The sequence below is a fragment of the Phallusia mammillata genome, chromosome 1 (genome assembly GCF_965637545.1).
Source record: "Phallusia mammillata chromosome 1, kaPhaMamm4.hap1.1, whole genome shotgun sequence".
NCBI classification, from domain to species: domain Eukaryota; kingdom Metazoa; phylum Chordata; class Ascidiacea; order Phlebobranchia; family Ascidiidae; genus Phallusia; species Phallusia mammillata.
Window position 1 is genome coordinate 17,942,845 of NC_137252.1, and position 17,459 is coordinate 17,960,303.

Consider the following 17,459-nt stretch of genomic DNA (forward strand, 5'->3'; position numbering starts at 1 on the left):
TCACTTAAATCTGCCGTTTAATAGGACGCAAAGAAAACAACAGAGAAAAAGAAAATTGTACGGCACCGAAGGGTAAGTTTTTAAGTTAACGATGTGCATGCAACAAGAAAACGGTCAATCAACTTAAGTTATACCCATCACAATGTGGGTCGTTAAAATAAGATCAGAATGCAAAAAGATTGTTACGACAGGTCGCATGGAGCAGTTACGGTACGTCACTGCGCTAGTTTAGATATCTTTGTCCGCATGTTCTCGTTTTTATCCAAACTAGGTAAAGCGTCATTAACTAAAACGTCATCTGTATACTTTCTTTTTAATGTACTTGTCCGTTCATTTGCTACACTCATTTTAGGGGATTCACATTCAGTGCTGTATGATTGTTTTTCCTTGTGCATTGTCTCTGAGCTGCGTATTGAACATATTGGTCCATGTTGAACACCCTCGGTACTGTTGAGTGCAAGTAGTCCTTGTAGAGTCTGCATTTGTGTGGTCTGTGAAAATATGCGGTGTAAACTGCTTGTAATTTTTCACAACTCATAACTAAAAAAACACACAAGCAATCTTTGTGCTATTAAAATAACAACTAAAAAAAGTCACAGTGAAATCACTGCACTACTAACCAGCTCCATAACTTGCGTTTGTACTTCATCAAGACATTTTCTCTGTTTTCTGATAATTGATCTGAATAAAACAGAATTTCGATTTCCTTTTAGTATCCTTCTTTTCAGCTCCCGCATTTCTTTCCGTTGGTAAACAATCTTAAATCATACAAACAATGTTTTTAATCTGCCTTTGGATGGCTTTAAATTTACAGTAAAGGGAAGCTGGTGCCCCCAAAGCATAATTTGACAATCAGCAACACAACAGGACATGCTTACCATTTTCTTGAAAATCCGTTTGTTAGCTTTTTCCTTTTTGCTGAGTTTAAGGACTTGAACTTTGCAAAACTTTGATGGAGAGACACTTGCAGAAGAGGATAGTGATGAGGAAACGTTTAAGTTATTTCCAGTCCAAGCATCTGTGAAAGTATGTCTATTGCAGTACTGGTACAAACTGTGATAGATTTTGTGGTATCATTCAGCTTTTGCTATGTAGCATATTTGGTGTATTAAGTTAACAAATAATAATCCAACCACACAAAACACAGTTGTGGTAGTGTACTGACCGCCAGGTAACAGTGGAATTCTCAGAGCTTTTGATAATGGAGAACTTGTGCAATGCTTTAAACTGCAGGGACTTCCTAATTCAGGTGAGTCTGGGAAAATGTTTGTAAAAGTTGGCACAATCACCTCATCAAAATGTTCCATTGCCATTGAAGATATGTCTCTAACCTCCTAAAAAAGGCCAAACTTACAAAATGATATCATAAAATAATACCAACACCTACTTACTTGAAGCAAACTTGCAGTAGAGGTCAATTGACGATTGATTTCAATGTGACGTAATACCGCAAAAACTTCATCCAACACTTTGCCCGGTATGAAGCAACACAAGTTAGACCAAATGTATTTGTTGTAAGTCATTTTTAACAGAGATATTCTTGTATCAAGGCTTTGCAGAGCATCATGTTTTGGGTAAAGTGAATGCTTTCTGCGTTCTGACTCTCTCCTTGGCAACCCATCTTTTATCTAAAAAGTGAAGATTATATTGTGTGCTAATTATAATTATCCTGCTAACGATAAGTTGTTCGTCAAAGTTTTGTTAAATTACTATATATATATATATGATTTTGTTAAACTTAAGAGTAGGGGAATGTTTTTTACTTTGGGAAACACAGAAAAGAGTTCCAGACCCCTACACCTTGCGAAGTTTTATCTTTCATGCTAAACATGACCACAAAGTTTTATCTTTCATGCAAATTGATATTAAAAAATTCATGGCTACAGGACTAAGTTGAGTTAATACTTACACAAAACTCTTACTCAACAAACACAGTCTTCAAATACATGACAGGAAAACTATGAGAAGACTGCTCGGTATAAGATAAACCTGTGTTTCATACCTGTTTTAAACTTTGTGCATGAAGATTCTGGGCCCTGGTAAAACCAGCATTCAAGACAAGCATTGCATGTATATTAAACTGTTTGCAAACCTGTGAGTCAACATTCAAAACAAGGTATACTTTAGAGAATGTTTGCAGTGACTAACACAAAAAGGATTTTTTTTCAATTAAATATCTGCTTAATTAATAAACTCAACATTCCACAATCTAAAACAAGTATTTTCTTACCAGCCTTTGTTTGCTCACGTCATCGTATGAAAGATAGGAAAATATTTTGTGAAAAAGTTCAGTTGGCAATGGAAGTTGCACGGAGTTCTCCTCCATCGCTTCAAAGTTCATTATGAATTTTGGAAAATGATTATCTACTTACCACTGTTCTTGAAACCAAAGTTTAAAAAGTGTAAAGCGCTTCCCACTTTTTTGCAGCAACAAACTTGTGTGCATATGCATTTACCAGAACTCGAGGGTCTTGACTTGTTGTGTTAGAAAAATCATGCGTGACTTACTGATTGATGTGCATCAGAGATTTTGATATGCATGGTTTGCAAGCGACACTGAATTTCGTTGAAAAAAACAACAAACTAGAGCAGTAGTTCCAAACCGGGAGGAATTTTGAAACTTGAAGGGAGGAATTTCTTTTATTTTACTGATGGTTTGTAAATTGACACATTAACTCTGGGAATATGACTTATTAAGTTGAGAAAATACCCAATTTATGTGATCTTTGTATGGTTTAGCATCTACTATATGTAGTAGCCTATATGTTAGTGAGGAATGAAAATGTTTTCAATTGAGGGAAGAATTCGTAAAAAGGTTGGAAACCACTAAACTAGAGCCTTTATATTACCGCAATAGTTTCAACGCTTGTGCTACCTAGTAAAAATGTGCAGCACTTCGCAGTAAAGATTAACGCAACCTCAGCAGGCCCCCGCTTTCATTCGATCCGGACGCGTCAAAAAAATGTTTTGAAAAAAACACATAGACTTTACTCTTGTGACCACAATTTCAAATTTTGGAAAGTGGTAGAAAACCGCTTGTTCAATAGATTGATGTATTTTGCGATAAAGCGACGAACAAAATAAAACATGTCCAAAAACACGTGTACAATAATAAAACTGCCAGAAATGTTGGAACACATAGGCTATTTGTATGCGCGACGGGGGATACCAAACAATGATGCCAAAGTAAAAAAAAAACATTCGATATTTACAAGCCCTCGGGGGGTACACAATCTCATAGCAAGTGCAAAATGCGGCTGGAATCTGGCCGCCAAACCTTCACAAATGTTTGTGACTCTTAGTACAGGCCTAAAACACTGGATCAAGGCAAAGGAAACGGACTTGAAAATCTGCACATCTTTTTCCAGTGGGCTGATAGTTGTTGAGACAGATGAGTCCTTCTTGAAGATTCATCGTCACATAGTTGCCCGACATCGTGATTGGGCTACGTACACAAGCCAAGTTAAATCTCAACAATTAACGGAAGTTACAGAACACTACAGACATTACAGCACCAACAACATAATTTATTTTGACCAAATTGCACACATGGACGATCTAATAAAAACTTGGCCAAAAACCAGAACGGTCCATGTCATATTAAAGCAATTTGACTTATTTTATGGTAAATTTTAATGTTAAAAATATAGAGAATAGCCAGTTTTTGAGTAAACTATGTAAAATTTGCTCAGGAATAAACGGTGGGAAAGGATTTCGAACCTCTGTCTTAATGTTTAGGTATTAAATAAAAACTCCAACCTTCCATCGGCCATCCTCGTTTCCATGGCAACTGGGTTGGCACACAGAAGATGGGGATACTCGTGACGCAGTTGGCTAAACGTTTCTTCGTCACCGGCACCACCAGGATCGTCTCGATCTAACCATGGAGTCCACTGCGACCCACACACTGTATGAGTAGAATATTTGTTAAGTTAAACTTGGTAAAGATATAATATATTTGAAGTGAGAAAACTTTAAGGAGAATGAGCGCTGACAATAGAACAGCAATTTTTATTTGCAAGTAAAATTTATTTAAGGGCGCAATTTTGAAATAATATGGCATATAGGCTACAGATGCTACATCCCATATTGGAAAATATTTGTGCAGACCTGGAAAGCGAAAGTTGACTTGTTTGAGCCAAGAGGGATATGTAGATTGAAGTGAAAATGTTTAAATTTTTGCATGAACAGTAAGTCACGACATTGGAAATAAAGAGACTGCATGTAAAATTGTGCACAATTATTTCGTCACTTACTTGATGCCGCAGGTGCCCCATTAGCGTTGTTTTCCACGAGTACCATGTATTTCTCCAACTTCAACATCCATTCCCGGAATGCCCTTTCTCGCCACCCAGCGAACCTCTGTTGTTCTGTTTGACCGTCCTCGCATAACACTTCTTTTCCAACTACCAAATCAAAAATTAAATAAGCTTAATTACTGCGTTAACAAGCGATATTGCTAGGAGAAAGAATCGGTGGCCTGCTAGTAACGAAAAGAAGAAAAACAACAGGTATTACGGTCTAACTTTGTTTTTGAACGTATTCCCACCAACCGTGAAATGATTGTTTACCTTGCGGCTCAGTGCAGTTTTTGCCATCTGCGCTTAGTGTAAAGTTTGGGGGACATTTGCACACGCTGACGTCACCTTCTCGTATGCAAGTGTGACTGCAACCTCCGTTGTTATATTCACACTGGTCTGAAAATTAAATAAACGTTCAGTCCTATAAATAGATATAAGCAAGTCGTAAATTATAAAGAAATCATGGCAGCAGTAAGAATTTGATCAAGTTAAGTTTAAAGGTCGCAATACACATAGAAGTTAACGATACATTTTATACTCCACAATTTGTTTTACCCGCCGTCTACACCACAGTAAAGTTACATACCGATCCAGTGGCATCCATGCACGTCGTCTCTGATCCCACAATATTGATCATCATAGCATGATGTGGGAGAACATGTGAGCAAACCCATTGTACAGTCGCACATTTTCGTGCATGAGTCAGCGTAACCAGTTGCGTTGGCCTGAAATCAAATACCATATTTCAATATTTAACACAAATTGTTACATTACTTTTAACGTTGATGCTCATCAGCACTATACAAGTACTGAACTTCAAATTGGTATTAGTTACTTGACAATACTTTTCAAACGTAACAACAGTGAAGACCGTAAATATCTAATTTTGCTCACCGCTATGTAAACCCCACCAGGGGCGAGGCATCCGCAGTCTTTCATTGGAATACATTCCTTGCCATTCTTCACGTAACCATCAATGCACTGACAGCCTATTTGTGACATTAATTCATCACATAACAAGTCAACAATATGCAGGGCAATTTATATTTTGAAAATTACAAAACCGTGAATATTTCTAACATGCTCCTTATCTCAAAAATTTTTTTTTTTTAGATCCAGTGACATCACAGTCACGTGATGTGACGCTTCGTCTGGCTTTCAACGGCAATGTCTCTTTGCTGTTGTGTCGCAAACGATTCGTGATGGAAACCATGCATCTACACTTTGTAACTTTGTACAAAGCAACTTTATCTTACGATAAACATAAGCGAGAAAAAGAAAAAAAGGCACCTTCTACACACTCCTGGCCCAGAAGGGTGATGGCCCGGCAAGAGCTGGAGGTTCGGTCCGTGCACGTTGGTTGACATTGTGACATGCATTCGTTGTAGAAACTGTGCGCAGGACAGTCAAGCACTGTGCACACGAAAAAGAACGTACAATTCGTTTTGTTTTCAGGTTTTTTGAGAGTCGTGTTTCAGGCTACAAACTACAATATGAAAGTTTTCGCATATTGCTATGGGAAATATGCGCTGGTTGGGTTTTGTATCCAAATATGTTAGTATTTGGAACGTGGATTGAATACAACGCACGGCGTAGGGTTCATTACTGTTTCAAATGAAACCATTGCCCCGGCGGTCTACGAGAACATACACATGCAACAGGTGTTTCCACTAAAACGTATCCAACAAGGGATCAAAATACCTCTTTCGGTGACGTCATTTCGCCATCTGATGACGTTACCGCCCTCTTCGCGACATTCCTGTGCATATGACTCCATTACTCGACTCTCTTCGCTGATATCGAGTCCACTGGCACAGGAATCAAATACGCAGTCGTTGTAAGCTTGATGTGGGTCCACGTATTGGTGACAGTCTTCGAACGGACCTTCGCGGTCCAATAGAACGTTGCAACGTGTTCTTGCGGTCGCCAAATCGTCGTGGGAGGGACAAACTGGTGGTTCCGGTCCTTTGACGCGATCATGGCAACTAAAAATCAAACTAAACGTTTAAACCGAAATTTGAAAGTTGAGGTCACGTTAGTTTATGTGCCCTTGCAAGTGCCATTATGTCTGTGTTATAAAAAAAAATATTCAAGAAGCAACTAGAAGAGCGCAACAAGATGTACGTTGTGCTCGTAGACTAAATTAAGTTACTCAAAATGATGGTCCTGTAAAATAACTACTATTTCACCTTCCAGTTTAAAGTAAAGCTCTTACCCTGTGTTATTGTGGTCGGATACCTTCCAGTCGTTAAAGAAATCTGCCACGTCATCAGTTATTGAACCATTACGCAGCACAAAATCGTTGTAAGGCAAATCGTCGAAGTCACCACACAATCCCTCCACCTTGCGATGAAGTGGCCGCCAAGCATCAATGCGCAGACTGAAAAAATATTTTCATTTATTTGCAGGGAAAACATCACATTTTTGGCAAGATATACGAAAACGTTTTCGAATAATTGACTAAAGGTATTCTTGTACAATTTAGAATTTTTTTTTTACAATTTTACAATTTAACGCAGTACTTACATTCTGTCTCCATTCCAACGAACAACCAAACCAAAGTCAAACGCTGCAACAAGATATTCCCCAACGTGTGCGATGGACACACCATACTTGGTCGTTCCGGCAATCACCAACATACCATCGATCTAATTAAAAAAATCATTTTTTTTGTCAACCCAAACACAATTTTGGATACAATTGATGAAGTTGTACATAAAGCGAGACAAATTAGTTAGTCAAAAATTTAAAATTTTACAGAACACAAAAAACGGAACATCATAAAAATTTGGAGAAAACTGGAATTGACTTACTCTAACGACGACACCTCTCTTCATAACCAGTTGGTGATTCGCACCAAATATGACTTTGACTTCTGTAATGACCGATCTGTGGGCACGAGTGTCGATTCTTTGTTGCATTACAAATACTTCAAAAGGATCCAGGTCTTTGACGTTTCGAATAGACCTGAACAAAATGGTTAGCAGTCGTGTTTACAAAGATCAAATTACAAATATATTATGACAAAGATAATTTATGCTACCTAGACTGAAGAAAAAGCTGACAATATTTTTTTATTTTAACGAGCAGGGTATAAAACAAACAGCACTTACCACACTTTTACTAAAAATACGAATAGTTTTTTTTTTTCGATGGAAACACTTTATGAGATTACAACTATACTATGCAAAACCAAACAATCAGAAAAAATAATTTGGTACCAGTTACAATAAGATTTAATAGTCAACAATTCCATACCTAACCATGGTGTAAGCGCATGTCGTCATAGCCGTATATGGCGTGCCGTCGAATGTGCTGTAGCGAAGTCCGTTGACAGCTTTACATGAAACGCGACGCTGCATAATAAAAATATTAGGATTTCTTAAAAACAACCACAACAGTTTCACATCAGCATACACAATTAAAATTAATTTGTATAGTTAGAATGACCTTACATAAAGCAAAGGTTGTTAACACATTTATTACGTTTATTTCTGTAAGTTGATTTGCTGCCTTCAGATTAATTTTTTCGCTTACCCTTGGAGCTCTCACGCAGGTATAGTTGCCGGTTCGAACAAGTGCACAGACTTGACTTGTCAAACATATAGAAGTGTTTGTGCATTTAATCTGTCCGTTGCCATAACATGTACACGTTTGTGTACAGCCTTCTGGAGTGTAAGACTCGCCTGTAAAAGACGATAAATTCCCGGTTGATGAACAAGTTTGGCAAATATATTCGTGCGACACAACAATAAGGACAAGTCTCAGCAAAATCCCGAAACCCGGGCTACTCAACTGTTGAGTGCCCGCTAGAAGAGCAACTTTTATTTGTACGTTTTACTAACCGTAAGACCACATCCTTCCGTTGGCCTGGCAACCACAGGTTTCCACTGGAACGCAAATTCCATCTTTCAATACATAACCATCATCGCAGGTGCAATATTCAGCTAATGTGCAACTGTAATAAAAGTTCAGTAAATTCTAAATTAGCTTGTACATTTTTCAGCAAAACAGACAAAATCTCGAATTGTGCTTACTCGTCATCATCTGGGTCCGGAATATCCCCGCATGTTGGAGGGCAGGCGGGTCCGCATCCTTCGTAGTGGGCATTTGGGGGACAGGTGTCGTAAGTCAAGTTCATGGATTGACGCCAATCGCAGATTCGAATTCCGCCACCTAAGCATTCTTGTGCAAAGGAAATGAGAGACTGAAAACAGAAACAAGCATTTGAAAGAAGATTGCCGTACGAATCGTGTACGTAATCCAATCATTCAATGCGTTTGAAAAGAAGTTGGTTTCTATCAAACGACAGCTATTAACAACAAAAATGATAGACGACAACCATCTATGTTAGATAGATTTCTTAAATATGAACAAACTGCTCATTACTTGTTGTATAGTACGCTGTGCTCCACTGCTGTCACACAAATCTTGAACGCATTGTTCCTCATATCGTCTCGTCACCGACTGGCGAATTACAGTGTTACATGGACTCATCGGACCATGAATATCGCTGATAACAGCACATTGGTCGCTCTGGCGCCTGAAAACATTTGTTTATTAATATTTTGGAGGGTTATACTTCCTTTAGAATTTCATGATATAACTTAAATTTGACAACTCCTAGGCTTTATATATCAAAGTATATTAAGGTACTTCTTCTCAAAGTTGTTTGACAGCAAAAAAAACAGTTTTAAGCGCCATTCCCTGATCTTTGTTGACATTGGTTAGAAATACCCAACTTTTAAATTCTGTTCATGTTAGAGTTTAAAAATAAGTTTTGATTAACGTAGTCTACCTACCACATGGTTAACTGATCATCGGAGCAGACACTCTCCACAGGCGCAGCATCGCAATTTACTGTCCGGTAGCTGGCAGCAAAGTGCTCAACGTCAGTAGTGACGTTTTTGCTGATCGTCCTCAGATCATCGAGCGCGTCTCCATTAAAGTTGCCACACAAACCGTGAATCTGAAGCATATAAGTGTAAAGTACACTGTTCACAGCCTAATATACCAAAATACTTACAACTACAAAAACGCTATAAGCTTTATAAAGTCTTACCAAGCCAAAGTAAGTGACCGGAAGTTTCAGTAACAACTGGACACCGTCAAATTCCACGCGATGACCTTTGCTCGTCACCACGACAACAAAACGACCTCTGTGACGTACGACCATCCTTTGTCGCTTGTCGTTAACCTCCTTCCATTTTCGATCATATGTAACGTCATCGACCTGAGAAATGATGTCATGAAATTCATTACATTAGAACTTGATTTTGTTTTTTAGGGTCAGTCACAGCTACAAAGCAATACTGTAACAAAACATAGAATTTAAATGTAAAACTTTTTATTTTTTATTTAATGCCTAATTCCTCACCTTGATTGCAATCGATCCGTTGGCGGTTTTCGACAAAACAACTGTTCCGTTGAAGTCTGCAAATTTAATTGTGACCGAAGCAATTTCCGTGGCTGTGTCATCACTATTGCGAATTGTTGTCATAGTTACACCCCCTGTATCACCAGCCCTTGAAGATGCAGCGAACACATAGGAGCATGGTGTGCGAAGATCGTATGAGCGCTTGTCGAAAGTCCGGATGTGACCATTACCCCAGAACTTGCAAGTCTCTTTGCCTGAGTAAGAAATGTTGTGTTAGTGCGTGGTACATATGCATTGCAGTCTTTTTTAGCTAATTCAATACACAACGGACGAAGAATGTGATTACCTTTTGTTTAATTTACACCAGTTTGCAACCCTATAGGTTATACAGTGCTACACTCACAAAAATCTCTATGTTGAACATGGTATGTATGAAAGAGATCAAATATGTCGTGATAAAAAATAAAAACACATTGCCCAAACAAACCACAAAAGCGAGACAGGTTTGTTTTACAAAGTATGTATTGTAATTTACTACCAAACAAGGAGATTTCAAAATTGACTTACGCAGTGGAAGACAATCAAGGTGACCGTTTCTATTTGCTCTGCATTCCCGATCCTCGGCACAACCAGCATCGGCGCAAGCAACCGTTGCCATGCGACATGTGCATCGTGACGTGCAGTCATCCGTCATGAATGTCTCGCTATCCTGGGTTATAAAGACAAACATGCTTGTTATACTGTGTTATAAATTGATTGTAAAAGTACCATAATCAATTAGGGGTCGAAACCTGACCTCAACAAGACAGATGTCTGTCCATAGGGGCAGAGCTTTACAAAATAAAAACAAAAAACAATAGCTTTGTGTAAAGGTTATTCAGTTCGCTTTGTATCGCATGTGTACAGTCCCTGCTCAAAAGCGCAGACCTGCATATTGCAGCGTAACAGCAAACTAAGCGAAACAAGAATTTAATACTAAGTATTAGTTTAAATTACTTAATTTCGAGCACAAAGTATACTTTGTATACAAGTTGATCACATATGTTTAAAGACAACATTGATCGTAAATGTATAAACTTACCAGATAATATTTTCCTTGGTACATGCACCCACAATGCTTAAGCTTGACAAAATCGTCACCAGACAGCACAAATCCGTCATCAGCTTGACAACCTAAAAAACAGTTTTGTTCATAGTATTGCTTGGCCGTCTATTTAGCATGCCGTGTAATATTAAACAGTATGGCAAGCATGCAATTAAATATTGTTAATTCAATTCTAATGAGGTCTATTCAAATAAATTTAGCTCAGTGTTCCTACCTTCGATACATTCTTTAGTTGTACGAGGGTTACTCAAGCATATCGAACCATCCGGATCGTCACAGCTCGGTTGACACTGAGGAAGACACGTGACAAAGTGGCTGTGCGGTGGACACTCTGGTATAGCTGGAAAAAAGATAACAACGTTATGCAATTTACTGCTGGTCATATAATAGCAAATATATTTGTTTTAGAAGAGCACATAAACAGTAGTCAACAGAAAACAGAAAAGCGCCTACATGAATTATCTCTAGTCCGCCAATCCGGGATAGTCACTGTAACATTGCCTTCATTTTCCTCTTCATTTTCATCCAAACACGTGCTTATGTATGACGAAATCACTCGGTCTTTCTGTTGGGGATCGCGATCATAAGCACACTGGTCGTACACACAAGCCTGGAAAGCTGACTCGGCCTCTACTATCGTCTGACAATCTTTCAAGGGCCCGTTCGGGTCGATTATGATGTAACAGAAGTTCCTGTGACTTGCTAACACGTCAGGATCGACACACGGTAGAGGTACGATGTCCGATTTCAAGCCTTCTGGGCACCTGTTGTTTAAGAGAATGGATTGCTATTACAAACTTTTTTTTCTGAGGCTAATGTTGGAAAATCTGATCTCTAATCTCGTTTCAAGTTTTAACAGAAGAATATTTATAGCAAACACTTGAAACTATGCCAATTTTCACAGTCGGTTTCGTACGTTAATGTTGAGGTGAACGAAACTTACCCTTCCGCGCCGTAACCTTCGATGATCCAACTCTCTGCAAATGCATCCACATCAGTGTGGAGTGTTCCGTTCGGTGCCATCAGATCGTTTGTCGGATTGTCATCAAAATTTCCACATAATCCTTCAACTTGATATCGGAGGGGACTCCATGCCGAAACCCGAAGTCTAAAAAAATAAATAAACTAATAGTGCATTTTACTGCCAAAGCAAGTTTTTGAATCTTTCAGGAAAATTTTGACAGAAAATCCTACCAAGACTTTAAAAATAAAATACAAGAATCGCTTTTTGCTAAAATTGTATATTTTTTAAGGCAAACCAGAACGTTGTAGAATCAAATAATGGCGAATTTCTGAATACAAATATTATAGTTCGGTATCTCACCTATCATCTCCATCCCATCTAATCGTCAGACCGAAATCCCAATCGACCATCGTAAACTTTCCAGCTTTTCTTATCATTATTCCATCCCGTTTGAAACCAGGATGTACTGTGACTCCGTTCAACTGATTTATGCAAATACAAAATCGAGCAAATGCAGGTTTGATCATGTTAATAAAATATCTAATGTTTATGGTATAAAATTATGTCAGTTTTATTAAAACAAACTAAAGGATATACAAAGAAGACGTCGTATACTATACGTATAGAGTCGTTTAATTACATGTTTTTTTGTATTTTTCTTTTGGTTGTTTAGTGGCACATTTTTCGTTTTTATATAGTTACACGTGTTTTTCTTTTTTCGTTAGTGTCACACAAGTTTTTTGGTGTAAAACTAACTTACCTGCACCACTGGTCCCATCATGAACCGCATCGTCATGTTACCACCGAAATGTACAACCGCTTCCTTAACATGCGACACTATCCTGTGAGGTTCAGGTTGTTCGTTCACAGCCACCACCATGAATTCTGCCCCAGTGTAGTTGGCTTTGTTCCTGTTCAAGACAAAATATTTGAACAACGCGCCTCTGCTGTGTTAATAACGAATGCACCTCGTTCGAAGTTTTCAGTGCATACAAAAATTGTGTATGTTGTTGTACAATAACGTGCTGTATATGTAATTACGAGAGTTTGAATGTACTTTCAAATTTACCTGACCATGATGTATGAACACATTCCCATCGAATCGTACGTTGTGCCGTCAAATGTCATGTAATGAGGATCCGTAACAGCTTTGCACGTAGCACGACGCTAAAAGCAGTGTAATGCTAAATTTAAAATATTTGGGCTTTTTGGGAGTTCCGTAAAGAAAAATGACCGAGATCCCAGTTTCGGAATTCATCAAAATTTAACATGTAACTTTGAAATAAAACTCTAAACTATGCATTTGTGCCATTTTAAGGCAGCTCAAACGGCTGTAACATTTAGTAACTAACCCTTAATCGTTTGACGCATCGTTTAAATCCATCCGTATCCCACTTGCATTTCGATCTTTTCGGACACGCTGGAGCGTCATAACACGTGACGTTATTGGCTCCCATGCAAACACATTCCGTGTCACAAGCACGATTCCGGTAGACGAAACCTTAATGAAAAAAACATTGGCCAACTTTAAATTTATGTCCGGTATTTTTTTTTCTTCAAAAAAGGTATAAATCAAGTTTAACAACAAGTTTATAAGTTTTAAAAGAAATATGACGGTCCAAATAGACTTGAAAGGCAATATGCTTTAACGTGCAGGTATTATCATGTTTCGTTGAAACTTTAACATGTCTATACTCATAGACAAATAAATGGTTTAAAAAATGTAATAGCATCTCCACAAAAAACAAACAAAATCTAGTAACTTGTGCTAAGTGGTTAACAGTGAAAAAAACGCACCTTTCTGATGATATCTGCCATCGATGACACATCCGCAGTCGGTGACAGGGACACAATCGGTTCCCGATAAAATATAGCCTTCGTTACAGACACAACCTGAAAACAATCTTGTTGGTCTATTTGTGAAATTTAAGTTGCATGTAGACCTTGTTTTACACTTACCATCCACTAACGTGTTGTTTTCATCGCTGTTGGGACTCCCTAAGCACTTACTGCCATCTGGATCTGTACAAGTACTTGGACATTCTGTGGCTTGAGGGTCGTAATGCTCATTTGCTTTACATTCGGTAGCTGAAAATATAGTGGCATTATTAGAAAAAAACTGTGTGACAAACGCTATCGTTAGCTGAACAATTTTAGGCCCTGAATCACAGTAAATTAAAATAGACATTGCCTATAAGTTAAGGGAAAAATAATAGTACAGTTCAAAAAGCTACCGGTAGTTTATAATACTTACATATGTTGAAGAAGTCACGCCATGTTCGTGACGGGGGAATCCCCGCTTCCAAGCACTCGGTGCTGTAAGTTTCAACAATTCGTGACATCGAGTCGGTGCTGCCATTGTAAGCACAGAGATCGTATACACAGGAACGGAAGCTCTCCCAGGGATCAACAGCCTTGTGACACTCAGCGAACGGGCCGTCAGGATCGGAAATGCCCGAACATTCGTCCCCATATCTCGCGATAGCTTGCGAGTCCACGCATATATCTGATGCATTCGCCGGAGGGGGCAGGACACAGCTGAAAAGAACCCAGAAGCTATGATTATTAACTTGGACGGGTGGTCCATGGCGTTTGACCCATACAGAGATTTTTAAAAAACTGTTCGGGATTCGTCCACGGGAGCGTCCTGGATTCCAACACCGTGAAAAAAAATAAAAGAATAATTATTAACAATTAAGAGAGTAATTGTAATTGCAGATTCTGCGTGTTGGTTAACAATCCCTAAAACGTTTTAGAAAGAAAAAGTGATTTAAAGAAACATATTTTTATGATTACTACTTTTTTTAAATAATTTTATAAATAATTGTAAATGTTTTATTTTCAACAGATGGGTTTAGTGACAACGGCTAACTATAAAAGGAACAACAATTGATTTGTTTTTACCCTAATCAGAAAAAAAAGGGTTACAACCATTGCGTGAGACATACATCGTTGTGTTGTTGTTTTTTACTGCCAAGACCTCTCTTACCCTTCCGTATCGTATCCAGTCACTTCCCAACTTCGAACAAAAGTTGTGAGATCATCAGTGATTTCACCCCAGCTTGTACGTAGGTCATTGCTATCGTCATCATCGAAGTCGCCACACAATCCTTCAACCATGTTACGCAATGGTTGCCAGGCGACCACGCGAAGTCTGTCAACAAAATGGTGTTTGCATGCAGTTTTTTAAAATATTTTATTTTGGTGAGATGGAAGAGATTTCGAAATCATAAGCACGAGTTTAAATACGTTAGGTTTTGCGTTTTTGCCTGAAAATTAAAATAGTTAAGTAATCAAAACACTTGAGTCATTAAAAAAATACACCAGGTAAATCCGCTTTTAACATTTATTTGTCATTAAATCTTCTGTAAAAAAGTGAAACAATTTTTAGGTGACAAAAGGTTTTAGTTGCATATGGCTACTATAAAAAACAAATACGTTTACAAAACAAAATGTTTTATAAATTAGTATTGTAGTTGCATGTACAAGAAGGGAATTAAATTCACGCGACTTTACCTGTCCTTTCCATCCCATCTGATAACGATCCGAAAGTCAAAGTCAACCACAATAAATTCCCCCGATGTTCGAACGACGAATCCAAGCATTTCAGTTCCGGGAAGAATTTGAACTCCGTCCATCTGGACGATAAAATCAGTTATTCTTTTGCTATATAATATGACAATCAAACAATTTTAATCTGATCCTGTGTCTGTTTAAAACTCAAGCACTTACCCATACGGTGCGTCCTTGGCGAAAAATCATTGTTTGGTTTTTGCCGAAATGAACGTAAACCTCTTTCACATGTGACACAACTTGCCCTGGCAATGGATTCTCGTTTACCGCCACCACGCGGAAGAAGGGTGCAGTTGTGCCGGCCTTGTTCCTGAAAATCAATTTAACTATCTTACTTGACATTTAAACTGCCTATGTTCATAGCTAGTAACCATAAGAACAGCTTTTAGACATAATGTATTGGGACTGGGAATTTACAGTAGTGAGCACTTGCATTCACATAAATACTTGAACATGGGGGAATTCAAAGTCTTGTTGATTTTTTGTCTGGCGCACACTTTTTCATTTTCACGACTTTAAACTACTACTGTCCATTTCTACAATGTAGAGGTCATCTTGTGTTAATGCTGTCACAGTTATTACTAAATTTTATCTTGAGGTCTAAATTATTTTGTACTTCATACAACAAGTTTTACTGAATGGAAGCGTTTGATGTGTATTGGGTTCTAAAGTTAAACATTTGGCTACCTACATATAGCTCAGTCCCTTTTCAGACTGACTTGTGTTTATACTGATCCCTTTGGTAAAAGACTAAACTAACAAGTTATTTATCCATTTTGTGTTGTTCAATGTTATTGTTTCATTCAGCAACTTTTAAACACTGCCCCTCATGTGCCAAGTTCTCAAATTTAAAATTGCTAGCGAAACCAAAAAAATGCAGTATACTCACTGGACCATGATATAGGCGCATGTGCCCATAGAATCGAAGGCGATATTGTCAAAGGTTTTGTAATGGGGATCCGTAACTGCTTTACATGTGGCTCTTCTCTAAATAAAACATTGCGAGTTTATATTTTTACAAAACAGTCTTATGTGATGGAAAAAAGATGAAAATCAGAAACTTGAACATTTTTTTTGTTTGACTTACCCTGAGTCGACCGACACATCTCTGGTAACCAGCCGCGTCATCCTCACATTTAAGGTTGATTTTACACTTAGGAACAACTTGACACTCAACTATGTTGTCGCCCAAGCAAACACATTCCTGTGTGCAGTTGGATGTTCGATACCGAAATCCTATAAAAATGTGTACGTTTACAGTATACTACTTCGTTCAAAAAAGTGCAAGTATCGGCTAATCTCTAGCATTACACATCGTTTGTTATGTGTTTCAGTTTAGATTTGTCTTGTTGCTCCATGGGATTTCATTTTTGTCCCAATATAAGGCATACTATAGTACCAAACCATAGAGACATTAGACAATATTGTTCGAATTTTGTTGAAGACATCTGGTTTGCGTTACAGCAATGTAAACTGGAGTTAACTTAGATTAACATGTACAGGCCTGACGTACTACAGTTGAAATTGAATTTGATACCTTGCAATTGGTAGCGACCGTTAATGACACAGCCACAATTTTCCCTTGGAATACAAGATCCAGTTTCAGACTTTACAAACCCTTCCAGACACTGACATCCTGAAAAATGTGAAAAGAAATTGTGAACGTTTGTCATATCCTGGCAAGAGATCATAAAACTAAATAGGAAACGTACCTTCTACGCACTGATTTCCCAAGTCCGGCTCAGCAACACAGTCAGACATGTCTATGTCGGCACATGTGGGTTGGCATTGTGACATACAGAGTGAATACTCACTGTTTATACCACATACCATCGCTAAATATTATATACACAGTAAGAGTAAGCAGTTGAAAAAATGAATTTTGCAATACGGCTACGGCGTAAGATGGCATAGATCTGCAGTTAAGGCGAATTATATATATATTTAAATCGAATGAATTATTGTTTTAATCCTACATTTAAAAATTTTACAAGATATTTTGAAATGAATAATACTAAAGCAAAAATTACTTTTAATGTCGTTATTTTAGTCAACAAAATGTTTACATGCTTGATTTGGTTTCATAAAGGTGTAAGGCGATAAATATTTAACTAAATAAATATTTAACCAGGAAAAAAT

The 17,459-nt window shown here is 37.9% G+C and overlaps 2 protein-coding genes across 3 annotated transcripts in view; both read right to left on the reverse strand.

The window, feature by feature from the left end:
• LOC145237783 (uncharacterized) lies at positions 1-2,548 on the reverse strand. The gene is made up of 7 exons (XM_080100775.1): positions 2,231-2,548; positions 2,003-2,092; positions 1,392-1,628; positions 1,166-1,334; positions 879-1,018; positions 621-758; positions 1-491 (listed from the first exon to the last, which is right to left on the reverse strand). Exons 1-7 carry the CDS (start codon positions 2,339-2,341, stop codon positions 216-218), a joined length of 1,161 nt encoding a protein of 386 aa, XP_079956901.1. The 5' UTR covers positions 2,342-2,548; the 3' UTR covers positions 1-215.
• A 494-nt stretch (positions 2,549-3,042) lies between these two features.
• LOC145233434 (IgGFc-binding protein-like) overlaps positions 3,043-17,459 on the reverse strand; it is a 29,764-nt gene continuing 15,347 nt past the window's right edge. The window contains exons 26-63 of one of the 2 annotated variants that reach the window (XM_080098158.1): positions 17,033-17,155; positions 16,858-16,956; positions 16,408-16,556; positions 16,210-16,307; positions 15,480-15,630; positions 15,264-15,385; positions 14,737-14,901; positions 14,002-14,285; positions 13,707-13,835; positions 13,545-13,640; positions 13,100-13,248; positions 12,817-12,914; positions 12,508-12,658; positions 12,108-12,229; positions 11,727-11,891; positions 11,237-11,547; positions 10,998-11,123; positions 10,760-10,851; positions 10,246-10,387; positions 9,679-9,932; positions 9,364-9,534; positions 9,104-9,270; positions 8,691-8,844; positions 8,339-8,508; positions 8,147-8,259; positions 7,839-7,987; positions 7,560-7,657; positions 7,115-7,268; positions 6,828-6,949; positions 6,517-6,681; positions 6,003-6,286; positions 5,592-5,714; positions 5,196-5,290; positions 4,888-5,026; positions 4,572-4,697; positions 4,257-4,406; positions 3,760-3,907; positions 3,043-3,445 (exon numbers count right to left, since the gene is read on the reverse strand). In XM_080098158.1, the coding sequence (XP_079954284.1) occupies positions 3,310-3,445; positions 3,760-3,907; positions 4,257-4,406; positions 4,572-4,697; positions 4,888-5,026; positions 5,196-5,290; positions 5,592-5,714; positions 6,003-6,286; positions 6,517-6,681; positions 6,828-6,949; positions 7,115-7,268; positions 7,560-7,657; positions 7,839-7,987; positions 8,147-8,259; positions 8,339-8,508; positions 8,691-8,844; positions 9,104-9,270; positions 9,364-9,534; positions 9,679-9,932; positions 10,246-10,387; positions 10,760-10,851; positions 10,998-11,123; positions 11,237-11,547; positions 11,727-11,891; positions 12,108-12,229; positions 12,508-12,658; positions 12,817-12,914; positions 13,100-13,248; positions 13,545-13,640; positions 13,707-13,835; positions 14,002-14,285; positions 14,737-14,901; positions 15,264-15,385; positions 15,480-15,630; positions 16,210-16,307; positions 16,408-16,556; positions 16,858-16,956; positions 17,033-17,155 (5,690 nt within the window). In that variant the 3' untranslated portion in view covers positions 3,043-3,309. The remainder of the gene's footprint in view (positions 3,446-3,759; positions 3,908-4,256; positions 4,407-4,571; positions 4,698-4,887; positions 5,027-5,195; positions 5,291-5,591; positions 5,715-6,002; positions 6,287-6,516; positions 6,682-6,827; positions 6,950-7,114; positions 7,269-7,559; positions 7,658-7,838; positions 7,988-8,146; positions 8,260-8,338; positions 8,509-8,690; positions 8,845-9,103; positions 9,271-9,363; positions 9,535-9,678; positions 9,933-10,245; positions 10,388-10,759; positions 10,852-10,997; positions 11,124-11,236; positions 11,548-11,726; positions 11,892-12,107; positions 12,230-12,507; positions 12,659-12,816; positions 12,915-13,099; positions 13,249-13,544; positions 13,641-13,706; positions 13,836-14,001; positions 14,286-14,736; positions 14,902-15,263; positions 15,386-15,479; positions 15,631-16,209; positions 16,308-16,407; positions 16,557-16,857; positions 16,957-17,032; positions 17,156-17,459) is intronic. The other variant, XM_080098168.1, reaches the window with a different exon arrangement.